The sequence below is a fragment of the Ptychodera flava genome, chromosome 8 (assembly GCF_041260155.1).
Source record: "Ptychodera flava strain L36383 chromosome 8, AS_Pfla_20210202, whole genome shotgun sequence".
Classification (NCBI taxonomy): Eukaryota; Metazoa; Hemichordata; class Enteropneusta; family Ptychoderidae; genus Ptychodera; species Ptychodera flava.
Genome location: NC_091935.1, coordinates 43237434 through 43251021, shown reverse-complemented (window position 1 = coordinate 43251021; position 13588 = coordinate 43237434). Strand labels below are relative to the sequence as shown.

The 13588-nt window shown below is 35.8% G+C and overlaps 1 protein-coding gene across 2 annotated transcripts in view; it reads right to left on the bottom strand.

The window, feature by feature from the left end:
• The window catches only part of LOC139139391 (RNA exonuclease 1 homolog), a 216522-nt gene that overhangs the window by 178975 nt on the left and 23959 nt on the right, over nt 1-13588 (bottom strand). For both annotated transcript variants that reach the window (XM_070708293.1, XM_070708294.1), the window contains exon 3: nt 9252-9371. In XM_070708293.1, the coding sequence (XP_070564394.1) occupies nt 9252-9371 (120 nt within the window). The remainder of the gene's footprint in view (nt 1-9251; nt 9372-13588) is intronic.

Below are 13588 nucleotides of genomic sequence, written 5' to 3'. Positions count from 1 at the left end.
AAAACATAGGGCCAAAGTCCCTGAAGCTACTATAGACATGGATACAAAATTAAGTATTTCCTGACTGTATGAAATTATCTCACTAAGGTCATCCTACGGACAAGTAAACTAAATATTAAAGCTGTCTGACCAGCGGTTTTGAAAGAACAAGCAACTCAACAGTTGACAGAGCTCTGTTGAGTTATGTAGAGAATAACCTTTTGTGATACATGTATTGATGAAGAAGGTGGATATCTTTGATTAACATTGTGAGTTCTGTTGAATAAGTTGAGACTGTACATACTCAGAGAAAGCACAGTGAAGAGACAAAGGTTTGAAACTTAAGAAGTTCAAGGTCATCAAAAGCATTATAAGGAATCATGTTACACTTTCATTGCACTGTTTACACAGATTGCATAATTGCTATAAATAGCACATGAGGAATCTTTATACAGCCCAGCTTTACCATAAAAACCCTATCACTTTGACCACTCTTTTAATTGACCACTCTATTTTTTCCTCAAAAAGTAATTTTATTTTATCCTTACCAAGTCAACCATAAATGGAAATTAGAACTTTCTCTATCTCTATCTCTATCTCTATCTCTATTGACTATTTTGAGCAATTTCTTTTAGATAACATACAGGGCACAATAAATGACGGTTCAGAATATGTCAAAGTTGGGATTCAGGAAAGTTGCCTTTACATGTTTTAATCCTCCAAGATGGTTTCACTATGAACTGTCAAAAAAAGTTGAACTTTCTGATAATTCTACACTAAAATTATTTTGGCTTTGATGATTTCCTAATTAATTCAATTATTTAAAATCATATTAATTATTTTTTTTCTGGGTGAATTGATAGGGTTTATACAGTACAAGAATTACATACAATGTAAGTCAAATTTTGACCAAAAATGACAAAAAAATTCCTTAAAAATACAGATTTGCATATTTCATCACAATTTGAACAAGTCTAAGTTGGGTTACCCCTAGGGACCTGTATACCAAATAACAAAGCTGTCTGACCAGCGGTTATGAAGAAGAAGATTTTTTACCAAAAACACCTTTTTTGGCATTAATTTGCCTATTTTCAACAATATCAAAAAATTAAAAAAAATAGTTTCTCAAAATCGTATTTTTCATCTACACAACAAATATCAAATCAGTAAGTACTGCGGTTCTCAAGATATTTGAGTGGACGGACGCCTCACAAACGGACATACATACATACATACATACATACATACAGACTGACGACGGACGCCGGACGGATACCCATCCCAATAGCTTCTATAGACTATAGTCTATAGTAGCTAAAAATTGTGCTGTTCCGATTACATGGTTTTCAAAAATAGGGTAGGTAGGTAAGGAAATTTCTTTTTTTTTCATTTTTTTTTTATTTCTCAATGTGCATTTTGTACGCTTTCAAACAAACTACCGGTGAACAATTTCCTCATGAAATGCACTCAAATTGAATACCAATTTATTAAAATAAAATATTCATCAGTAGAATTGAAGTGTGTGGTTTATTAGACTGCCACGGAAATTGATATGGCTGAATTACAATTCTTTGACAGGAAAGTGAACTGTTTATCCACAGGTAAGTCTGACTTGTAAGAACTGACACAACACAATATTTACTGTCATCAATGCAGTGTTTCATCTAGGATACTATACCAGGGGGGATTGGTCCCCCTCTACTGGAATTTTTGAGGGGGATTTTAAAATTTTGGGGGGATTTAACTGAAACATTTAAGGACATCTTATGTAAGTTTTAATGTTGCAGTGATGTCACTTGTGATATACATACTACAAGCCATAAATCACTTGCTTACACAATCCAAGCTGCTGGCTCCAAACACCATCCTCTATAAGATTTTTTCAAAAGTCAACAAATTTGGGTGTCACTGTTGTGAATATATAGGGCTTCCAAGAGTGGCAGACGGCTCATTAATATTCATAAGCTTTAATATCCCTAAAAATTGTAGCATATTCCCTCATGCTTAAATATTCTGTATGTTTGTTTGCACATATTCTGTAAGTTTGCTTTCATAGGGCTTAATGTACATTCAAACATCAAAATTAACAACAGCCAGCCATTCCCACTGTACCTTCAAGGGATTTTTTCATTTTTTACTAAGAACTGTCTGCACTACACAAGCCAAGAAAAAAATCTATTGTAGTTATAAAAGAATGTTTTGTAGCTTCTGAAAAAAATAATGTGCTTGTTTGTCACGTTTTTACTGTGCGTATATCATCCCTCACTACTGTAAGTTTGGATCAACATTGCCCTTTGCAAACCAGTGAGCTGTATTTTTGTAGTGACCTAGCTGGTCTTGTAGTTTTGTGCGCAGACTCAGTAGAGCTAAAAGGAACGACTTAGAGGGTCAGATCACTTGTTTTGAATTATTGAATGCGGAGTCGAATTTTTCTCGATGTCAGATTTGCTCCAGTTGCTTTTTTTCAGTCATTTTAGAATGGGGAAAATAACAAACAGAAAGGTTGGTTGTCACCGACAGTTAATTTTAGGGTTTATTTGCTCCGAAAAATGAGTCAGTGTCTGTTCACTGAATTCAAAAACCGGGCCCATGTGCCCATTGACACCACAGCTTGCTTCAATCATGGATGCATCCATGCTTCGCTTGTGCATTCTGCACTGAACACGTTTCTGTGACAGTAAAGTCCAATATTAAGTCCAATTTTTCGTGTCAATTTTGCTATCAGAATTATTTTCGATTCAGTGTTATGGACATTCAAATGATGCACAAAACCTTCAATTTGTCTCCTTTTCTCGATCATGCAGAGATGAAGTGACACAGAAACCTTATCGGGCTAGGACAATGAACTTTTGTGAACGTAACTCTCAACTGGCTGACAGGCTTTCATATGCAAAATCAGCGTACGGAAATTTACGCGTGGTATTGTTTCAACAGCATTTTATCAAGTTGAAGTAGATCAAAAAGTATCAAAATCGGACTAAAATTAGTTTCATGCGTTTCACGTTTTTTCATATCATTATTTTTACTTCCGGGTTTACGAAGCTCTAAAAAGTCTAGGGTCGGGGGGATAAAATTGGGGTAGGTCGGGTAATCGGAACAGCACATATTTTTTATTTTGGCCTTAGGTACCTGGAGTACCTCTATTGCTTCAACGCGGGTACGGTACAGGGTGTCATAGCCTTGACACCATAGCCAATGGTATTCTGTAATTTCTGATCGTGCGCGCGTGTGAACAGAGTCATTTACAGAGTTGTGCGCTTTTTATTTTCAAACCTGGTCTTTCATGTTATTAAATTAATAGAAAAAATGGAAATATTGATAGTATTAGGCCCAAATACTGTTGTTCTCTGGCAAAGTCTTCGAGGTCTGAATAGGGTGTAAACGTTCTCGCTGTCACTGAGCGACGTTATGTATGACTCACATGATGTCACTAAACGCCCTCTGGTAGCGAATTTGAGTTATCGACTGACAAACTGATTCTTGGTCAGTCTTGGAGATCAAGTTTTTGGCGAAAGGGTGTTTTTTAGACGTTTTCTTTGAACTTTTTTGTCTCAAATCTTCTTGTACATACTTAATACTTAGATCAGGGTAATTTTTTGGAATGTTTTTTTTCCTTCATTTCACCTTTAAACTTTTTCAAGACCATCCTCTGAACGCGATCAAATTCAACGTGCACTTGCTCAATGTTCGCAGAGCAATGACCCCAAAGGCCATGACCCAAAAATACACATTGAATAAGCATTGCCGTTGAGCAGCATTACTCAAAGGTTTGAGCACGTTTCCTCCTCTGCACAGCCCTGCCAATGAATGTGTCTACTGATGTTATCTAGATCTGTCAAAATATCCCATGAATTTAATGATAAATTTTACTAGAATCCGATCAAGTATTAGAAGCAGTTTTAGTGCTGTCACATCACTTTCAGTTGAACCAATCATAATCTAGCATATCTTGTCATCAAAATATAGCTGACAAGGGAAAAGCCTACCAAAGCAATATGTTACATGCTTTTAAAGTGCGTAGTGAATATTCACGTTGAGTGGCATGTGAGATGCCAAGCCCGCTAGACCACTTCCTGAAATCGTCCTTCGGAAAGCAGATTGAAGCATCGATTTCATCAAGCTTGAACGAGATTAGCCCGTTTCAAAGGTTTCCGTTTTCAGCTGGATCAAAACAGCGAGCAAATTTGTTGAAATATCGTAACATTGTTAGAATATGCCGGGAAGCGACTGCAATTATTTATAATGGACTTAGCAATCGACCCGGGATGATCAACAAACAGTGGGATTTAATGCTTTAATGATTTAATGAGCACATACTTTTGAGTTTTGTTCTCTGGCCCAGAAAAATCCATCAAATGCTGATCATAGTTGCTGCATTTCTATTCAGAGTTTTGTTTAAAAAGTAGTTATCTACGTACTGCTAGTGCTTTGATTGGTCCACCTGAAAGAGTACTACTGAAAGTTATTGGTGTGATCTGCAGAACGGAGTAAAGGGGAGTTGTATTGAATGAAGAGCGGTACAGACTATGCCACACTAAAACTGGATCACACATTACAAATGATGGAAACTGATTAAGTCAGTCTTGACTGATACAACTGATTGTATACTAGACTTGCTGAAGTCTATTTATCTTAGATACAGGGATTTCTTGATACTTTGCGATACAAATCAATTCCAATGCATTCCGATGCATCTTATCACAACGCCAGTTGATGAACGTGTACTGGCAATAACAGTTGACGCAAACGTAAGGAAAGAAAAAGAGATGGGTTGTACACAAATAAAGACAGCAGCTCATACACCAGATATGAACTGAAAATGCTCACGTGTTTCATTATATGTTGCAGTTATTTGTAAATTTGAACGTTTGCCACATGGTTGCAACTTCATTGAAAGTGTTATGATCAACATAATGAATAATATTCACCACAGATTAATTCTAAATCCAAGTATATATCCCCAATCAGGAAAGTATAAAATATGCAAATTAGGAATTGACTGAAATGTTCTCATTAAATACGGAAATTAGGAATTGGCTGAAGTAAAAATGTTAAATGACTTTCAATAATATCGTATCATAGTATCTTTAATGTACAAAGCGATTCGTCAACTTTGGTCTAGTCAAGACAGATAAATATCCTTAAAGGTCTGGTGAAATGCCCATGTTGCAAAATCACAGAAATACAGTTGATGGTCTTTAAAACAGTCACATTCATTTCTTTTTTCGTTTAGCGCACGTGATTATGGAATATGGCAAAAGAAAAATGCAATGTGGGCGTGTCCCCCGAGCCTCTCAAGTCGACATTTTTCGGCTTTCCGAAGTTTGCCCGACGCCGTATCTCATAACGGGAAGTAATGTATTTCACACCTCCCTAAGCTCCCTACGGGGGGTAATTTCTAGGGTTTCCGCTTACATGATCAGAACAGTGTCCTCTTTCAGTATGGGAAGACGTTGTTCTTTTGGTGACTGTGACAGCAGCAAGAATGTGAACGCTCAACTGTAAACTTCTTCAAGTTCCCGTCAAGTGTTGAGTGTTTGAACCATAATGTGTTTGTCTCTTCTGGTTCGTACGATCGGCCACGGTCCCTCGGCTGAGCCTGCCTCGCTATTCATTAACAGAAGGTTGGGACCGCGATGCAAATGAACTGCATGAACACCAACACTGAACGTTGTGACTACATGAACCATTAAAATGCACTACCGTAGTCTACAACACGGAACGTCGGGGCCGCAATGCAAATCGACAGTAACTTAAAACGTAAATGGGACTGTGATTAAAATGCACTACAACACGGAAGGTTGGGACTGCGATGCAAATCAGCTGCATGAACAGCAACACTGAATGGTGGGACAACCATTAAAATGAACAACAACACGGAACGTAGAGATCGCGGTACAAATCATGGAGGTAGAGTCCTCCATGATACAAATCGACAGCAACATGGAACGCGTCGTTGGGACGGCGATTAAAATGAAGAACAACGAGGAATACCAGACCACGAGGACCATGATGCAAATCGACCGCAACATGGAATGTTTAAGACCGTGATTAAAATGCACAACACGGAACATCTAGACCGCAATGCAAATCAACTGCAACACCGAACCTTGTGGCCCCGATTAAAATGCGTATGTCTGCTATGTATAGCAAAAATTTCAACATTCTCGTGAGCAAGCATTCCTATGCCTTCTGTACACTAGACAAAATGACGTCAAATTTATCGCCAGGGCTGTTTCAATTCTCGCAAGAGCCATTTATGCATGCTGTATACTAGACTAAATGACGTCAAATCTCCCACCAGACTTGCTCGATTGGATGGAAAGAACGCAATAATACGGAATTAGATACAGTTTTGCGAATCGCCGAGAGAGAAGCGCAGATCAACAAAAGACTAAAAAAACCCATGTTTTTTCTTCATTTTGCCATATTTTTAATACAAAAATCAGTTTCGCCACTGTGGTGAATTAGGATCGATTTTTTTTCGCCTCTCCGGATTTCGATTCGCAACATGGCAAATGGGCAGCGCGAACACTGTTTTGTTAGCGGATACCGGGCAGAGATAAGGCGGCGTGGGACCGCTATTTGATGTAAATGAACACCGCTCTGACGTCACAGTTGGCCAACCATGAACCCTGTGGAGGGCGTGACCTGAGTGTCGCAAAATGACCAGATGAAAGCCGCACATAGAAATATCAAAAAAATTAACACTCGCGCATACATTTAGGTTGCAATTCTATTACGAGTGTAATAGTATTGCCCCCCTGGAAGATATTCAGTCACCAGAATGGGATCATTTCACCAGACCTTTAATTAGGAAAGTTTGTTAAATTTGCAAATAAGGAATTGGCTAAAGTGAAAATGCTTAATGACTTTCAATGTTGTATCATAGTATCTTTAATGTACATGGCGAGTTTCGTCAAATTTGGTCTAGTCAATACAGATAAATATCCCTAATTAGGAAAGTTCATTAGATATGCAAATTAGGAATTGGCTGAAGTAAGTTTAATGACTTTCAATAATGTTGTTTTATAGTATCTTCAATATGTGTAGCAAGATTCATCAACTTCGGTCGAGTCAATTCAGATATATGTATCCTTAATTAGTGAAGTTCATTAAATATGTAAATAGGGAATTGGCTGAAGTAAAACTGCTGAATGATTTTCAATAATGTTACATCATAGTATCTTCAATGTACATAGCAAGTTTCATTTACTTTGGTCGAGTCAATTCAGATATATATATCTAATTCAGAAAGTTTATTAAATATGCAAATAAGTATTTGGCTGAAGTAAAAATGCTTAATGACTTTCATCAATGTTATATCATAGTATCTTTAATGTACATAGCAAATTTCATCAATTTTGGTCAAGTCAATTCAAATAAATATCCCTAATTTCAAAAGTTCATTAAATATGCAAATTAAGAGTTTGATGAAGTAAGAATGCTTGATGACTTTTAATAATGTTAAATCATATTATCTTCAATATATAACCAAGTTTTGTCAATTTTGATTAAGTTAAATCACATATATATCCCTAATTAGGAAAGTTCATTAAATATGCAATTATCCATTATCTTTTATGTCACCCCTTAACATCTTTCACAGCTGATATATCTTGGTGTGATTAACATTTGTAGCAAATCTCATCAATTTGTGTGCAGTCATTGTCAATATATATCCGTTTTTTTCTAAAATCATTAATTATGCAAATGAGCAAAAAGTAAGCAAGTCACACCCACCAAAAACTAATAAGTTCTTGCCAGTTGCAAACTGAATCTTTGTACCAGATTTGATTCTGATCTGATGAGCCGTTTTTGAGATATCGAGCAGACAGACAGACGGACAGACAGACACACAGACAGACATCGCTGCGACATAGTGAGCAAAAATTGTAATCTTTTTTAGGGAAACAAATGTACAGATTGGAATATATGACACAGTTTTCTTAGTCTTGGTTTTTTATGATGCTTTCCAACATCATATGAGTTGATGTTTCCTTTGTGACAGCAGTCTAAATATAGCATGTCACATTTTTTTTTAAGGTTTTGGTGACAATACAAAATGCCCCTAAATTTTTTAGGTTTGCCCCCAAAAATTTCGAATTTGGGCAAAATGCGACGAACTGAAAATGTTAACTTTGAGCTCTGTATCTTATGAGCTCCACATTGCTGACAGTGGAGCTAATAAAACCCAAGCAAAAATGCACATTGGCGACATTCTAGGTTGCAATCATCATGCATCAGCATGTCTCTCAAGTATAAGTGTATCAAACTTTCCTTCGACTGTAAAGTCAAAGTCATCCGAGCTGCAGACTCTAGAAAACTTAGCTGTTGACAAATTGCTGTTGAGTTTGGTATTGGTAAAACTCAAGCCCGCACTATTGTGCAAAATAGAGACGTAATTTTGCAAAAGTACCAGTGCAACTGTGAAGGCATTTGAAAGAGACTAGGTGTTTGCTCAGAATACGAAGAATTAAACACTCTGGTATGTGGTATGAGTGGTCTAAGAAAAAAAGAAGTCAGTCAATTCTGTTATCAGGCCGGATGATATAAGATACGCACTCATCAATGCACAGCAACTGAACAAGCCTGAGTTTAGTTTCCATATACATTTGGAAAATGAACCAAAGAGAACTGCAATTCAACACCAGCTGGTTTATTGTCACCTGGGCAACAGCATACATAAATTAAACTTAACATTGCAATCTGTTCCTTCCAGAAACACTCTATATAATCAACGCCAAAAAGAACAACTTACTCAATAAAAGGTTAGAATTTGTCTTGAAATGACACAGCAAAGACAAATTTTACTTAATGAACCATACCCACGAACCCATCTAGCAAATGGAACTGATTGCCACACACTAACACCTCTGCCACCTGGGTGCCATTTTGACTGAAAGTTCCGTCACTGGAGGGCGCTCTCTTCACTCTGTAAAGAGTGCCCTGGAGTGACAGATCTTTTAGTCTAGGTGCCACTGAACATTACATGTGTGCTAATGGCAAGGATCCCTCAGTTGTCTGATAACTGCATACAGCGTGAAACTCAGAGTCAAAACCAACTTACCCAGTTACTCAGAGTCACACTCCAGTCAAAATACAAAAGGTCAACTAAAAACAAACTTCATGGGACAGAAAATTTGACAGACAGTACATGACTGACACCACAATATACCAACCTAATACGCATTGCATCATTCAAAGAGGAGTTCAAATGTCAAATGAAATGAGGTCAGTTTTCAGTAATGATGAGATAAGGTATTACTTACGCTATCAAATTTTGCTTGATGTGCAATTCTTTGTCTGTTTCTGACATTAGAAGAAGATTCTTCAGTCTCCAGAAGTGTTTTCTTCTCTTTATAGCCATCACTGGAGTTACACTGGTGACTCTACAACAAAAATCAATTAAATTACTGCCTTTAAGCGCTTACATAATGACTGTTACTATTTTCCATTGTTAGATTTAAAATTCTAAAATTGCTGTCACTCCCCATATTGTTTGCAATATAAGCTTAAAAATACCATCAATGACGCTGTAGCTTCTCCAACGTGTGGCCAGGACTGGTAATTAGTTGTTGGCATGGAGTTGTTGGCAAATAGTTGATGATGTATAGGCATGAGAAGGGATATGGACCCAAAGAACCCAAAAGATGATTAAAGATATAGATCAGAAAAATTCTAAGCTACAGTATACATGTAAACTGCCTTAAGATACTTCAATACAGAAAAAAGTTAAATAATTCACAAATAAGAAAAACAGGGCCAAAGTCCCTGAAGCTACTGTAGACATGGAGACAAAATTAAGTAGGTCATCCTAAGGACCTGTAAACCAAATATTAAAGCTGTCTCACCGGCGGTTTTGAAAAAACAAGCAACCCAACAGTTGACAGAGCTCTGCTGTGTTACGTAGAGAATAACTTTTTGTGACACATGTATTGATGAAGAAGATGGATATCTTTGATAGCTCATTTCAAAAATTCCAAAAATGGCAAAATTAGCTGCAAAAATACAAAATTAATGATTTCATCATAATTTCAATATATTACATTAAGATAAAGCCTAGGAACCTGTATACCAAATATCAAAGCTATCAGATGAGTAACTTTTGAGAAACAAATATTTTGACAAAAAATGGCAAAAATTCACCCAAAAATACTACAAGCGACCTAGCGGCCGATATAGCTCCGCTGTGTTTATTAGAGAATAACTATTTTTGACACATGTTGATGAATTCGAAGAAGGTGGAAATCTTTGATAACTCAATGCAGTGGCCAGAAAAAAGTGGCTAAAATAAGCTGCAAAAATACAAAATTGAAGATTTCATCATACTTTGAATATATCACATCCGATCATCCCTAAGAACATGTCAACCAAAGCTATCTGATGAGTAGTTTTTTGAGAATAAAATATTCTGACCAAAAATGGCAACAATTGCCCCCAAAATAAAAATTGCAGATTTCATCATAATTTCAAAAGATCAGATATTAGTGGAAACCTGTATACCAAATTTCAAAGCAGTAAGACCAGTACTTTTTGAGAAACACATTTTTGACCAAAAATGGAAAAATATTGCACCCAAAATTCAAAATTGCAGATTTCATAATAATTTCAATAAATATCATGTAGTTTATCTATAGAAACCTGTATACCAAATTTCACAGCTGTTAGACCAGTACTTTTTGAGAAACGCATTTTTTGACCAAAAATGGCAAAAATTGCCCCAAAGTTACAAAAATTGCAGATGTCATCATTATTTCAATAAATATCATTTAGTTCATCTATGGAAACCTGTATACCAAATTTCAAAGCTATCAGATAAGTAGTTTTGGAAATACACATTTTTTGACCAAAAATGGCAAAAATTGCCCCAAAAATACAAAATTACAGATTTCATCAGAAATTCAATATATATTACTAAGCTTATCTGTAGAAACCTGTATACCAAATTTCAAAGCTATCAGACCAGTACTTTTTGAGAAATACATTTTTTGTCCAAAAATGGCACAAATTGCCCCAAAATTACAAAATTGCAGATTTCATCATTATTTCCATAAATATCATTTAGTTCATCTGTAGAAACCTGTATACCAAATTTCAAAGCTATCAGATGAGTACTTTTGGAAATACACATTTTTTGACCAAAAATGGCAAAAATTGCCCCAAAAATACAAAATTACAGGATTCATCAGAAATTCAATAAATATTACTTAGTTCATCTATAGAAACCTGTATACCAAATTTCAGAACTATCAGACCAGTACTTTTGAGAAATACATTTTTGACCAAAAATGGCAAAAATTGCCTTAAAAATGCAAATTTGCATATTTCTGCACAATTTGAACAAATCTGAAATAGATCATCCCTAGGGACATATGTACTAAATATAAAAGCTATCTGACCAGTACTTTTGAAGAAGAAGATTTTTAAAGATTTTTTTACCAAAAATGACAAAAATTGCCTTAAAAATACAAATATGCAAATTTCACCACCATTTGAACAAATCTGATTTAAGTCACCCTAAGCAAAGTGCATATCAAATTTCAAAGCAATCGGACGAGCGGTTTCAGAGAAGAAGATTTTTTTACCAAAAACACCAAAAAATGCCCCAAAAATACAAATATGCAAATTTCACCATAATTTGAACAAACTGAAGTGAGGTCACCCCAAGTGAACTGCATATAAAATTTCAAAGCAATTGAACTTGTGGTTTCAGAGGAGAAGGCAATTGTTGACGGACGACGACGGACGCCGGACGACGGACGCCGGACGCCGGACGACGACGGATAATCAACCTATTTGATAAGCTCCGCGTCGCTGACAGCGGAGCTAAAAATTGAAGATTTCATCAAATTTCAATATATCACACTAAGACAACCCCTAGGAACCTGTATACCAAAAATCAAAGGTATCAGACAAGTAGTTTTTGAGAAACACATTTTCTGACCAAAAATGGCAAAAATTGCACCAAAAATACAAAATTGCAGATTTCGTCATATATTCAATATATCATATAAAGTTTATCTGTAGGAACCTGTATACCAAATTTAAAGCTATCAGATGAGTAGTTTTGGAAATATATTTTTTTTGACCAAAAATGGCAAAAATTGCCCCAAAAATACAAAATTACACATTTCATCAGAAATTCAATATATATTACTGAGTTCATCTATAAATCTGTAACCAAAGGATTTTTATTCTTTGAGTTTAAATATGTTAAACATAATTTAAAGTATTTTTACGATTTTTTGACCAAAAATGACAAAAATTGCCCCAGAACAGTAATTTTTCCAATTTTGTCACAATTTCAACAAATTAGAAGGGTAACACCCTTGCAAATATCAAACTTAAATTTGAGAGCAATTGAGCTAGCAGTTTCAGAGAAGAATAATTTTTACTTAAAATGAGAAAAATAACCAAAAATTTAGCAAAAATACAAAATTCATGATATCTTCACGATATACATAAAACTATACAAGGTCCACCTATAAAAGGTACTTGCACACAAATTTTCAAAGCAATCAAAACAGCGGTTCTTGAGCTATTAATTTGTGACCATTTTCACATATTTTAAGCTCATTTGCATAATTTTGGCAATGCAAACTTCATTTGAACAAAATCCCATCTATAGCCAAGGATGCATCCACACACCAAATACCAAGCTGAAAAGTGCAGCAGTTGTGAGTTCTTGATGTTGACGGACATACTATACGTACACACATACATACATACATACATACATACATACATACATACATACAGACGCCACCAACTTCAGCTTATACGATAACCTCACATTGGTATACCAAATGTGAGCTAAAAATACAGTCAAGGACAGTGTGCTCACATTTGGTTTGAATTGGTCCATTCAAGAAATATCTAAACCAGAAAAATAAGAATGACAAAAGTATTAAAATAAGATCTGAATCTTTAGGTACAAGAGGTAAACTTTAGGAACATGCATAGCATGGGAATGTTGCAACACAGTCCGTCTTGGTTTGAGCATGTCTGCCAATATGTGAAAAAGTTCATAAACAATGACAGGAAATGACTCAGTGTGTAGGCTGTTTCAGTTACTGCCACCACTCCCACACACGGAAGGTATACTGCATATAATATACAGTCATGAGGTCATGGTCATAGAACCTCTCACTTAGATGTGTAGGCTGTTTCAGTTAACACCACCACTCCCACACATTTGCAGGATTTTCCCTTTGTCTTACCTCATTTGCATATTTTTGACACTGACATGTTCATTTGAACAAATTCACATCTCAACCCCTAGGTCAACCTGTACACCAAATACTAAGATGGTAGGTGCAGCGGTTTTGGAGTTTTTGAGTTGGACAGACATACATCCACACATACTAATATACATATATACATACTACATTCATACATACATACATATAGACATACAGACACCACCGACTCACCATATAAGCTCCTTTGGTGTTTATACATATACCAAATATGAGCTAAAAATACCAAATAGGTATCATCCTATAAAGGGACCTACCGGTATATGTCAACTTTTAAAACTAATTGGTATCATCCCATATGTGTCAAATTTAAAAATGATAAGACATATTTTCCAAGTAAAACATTT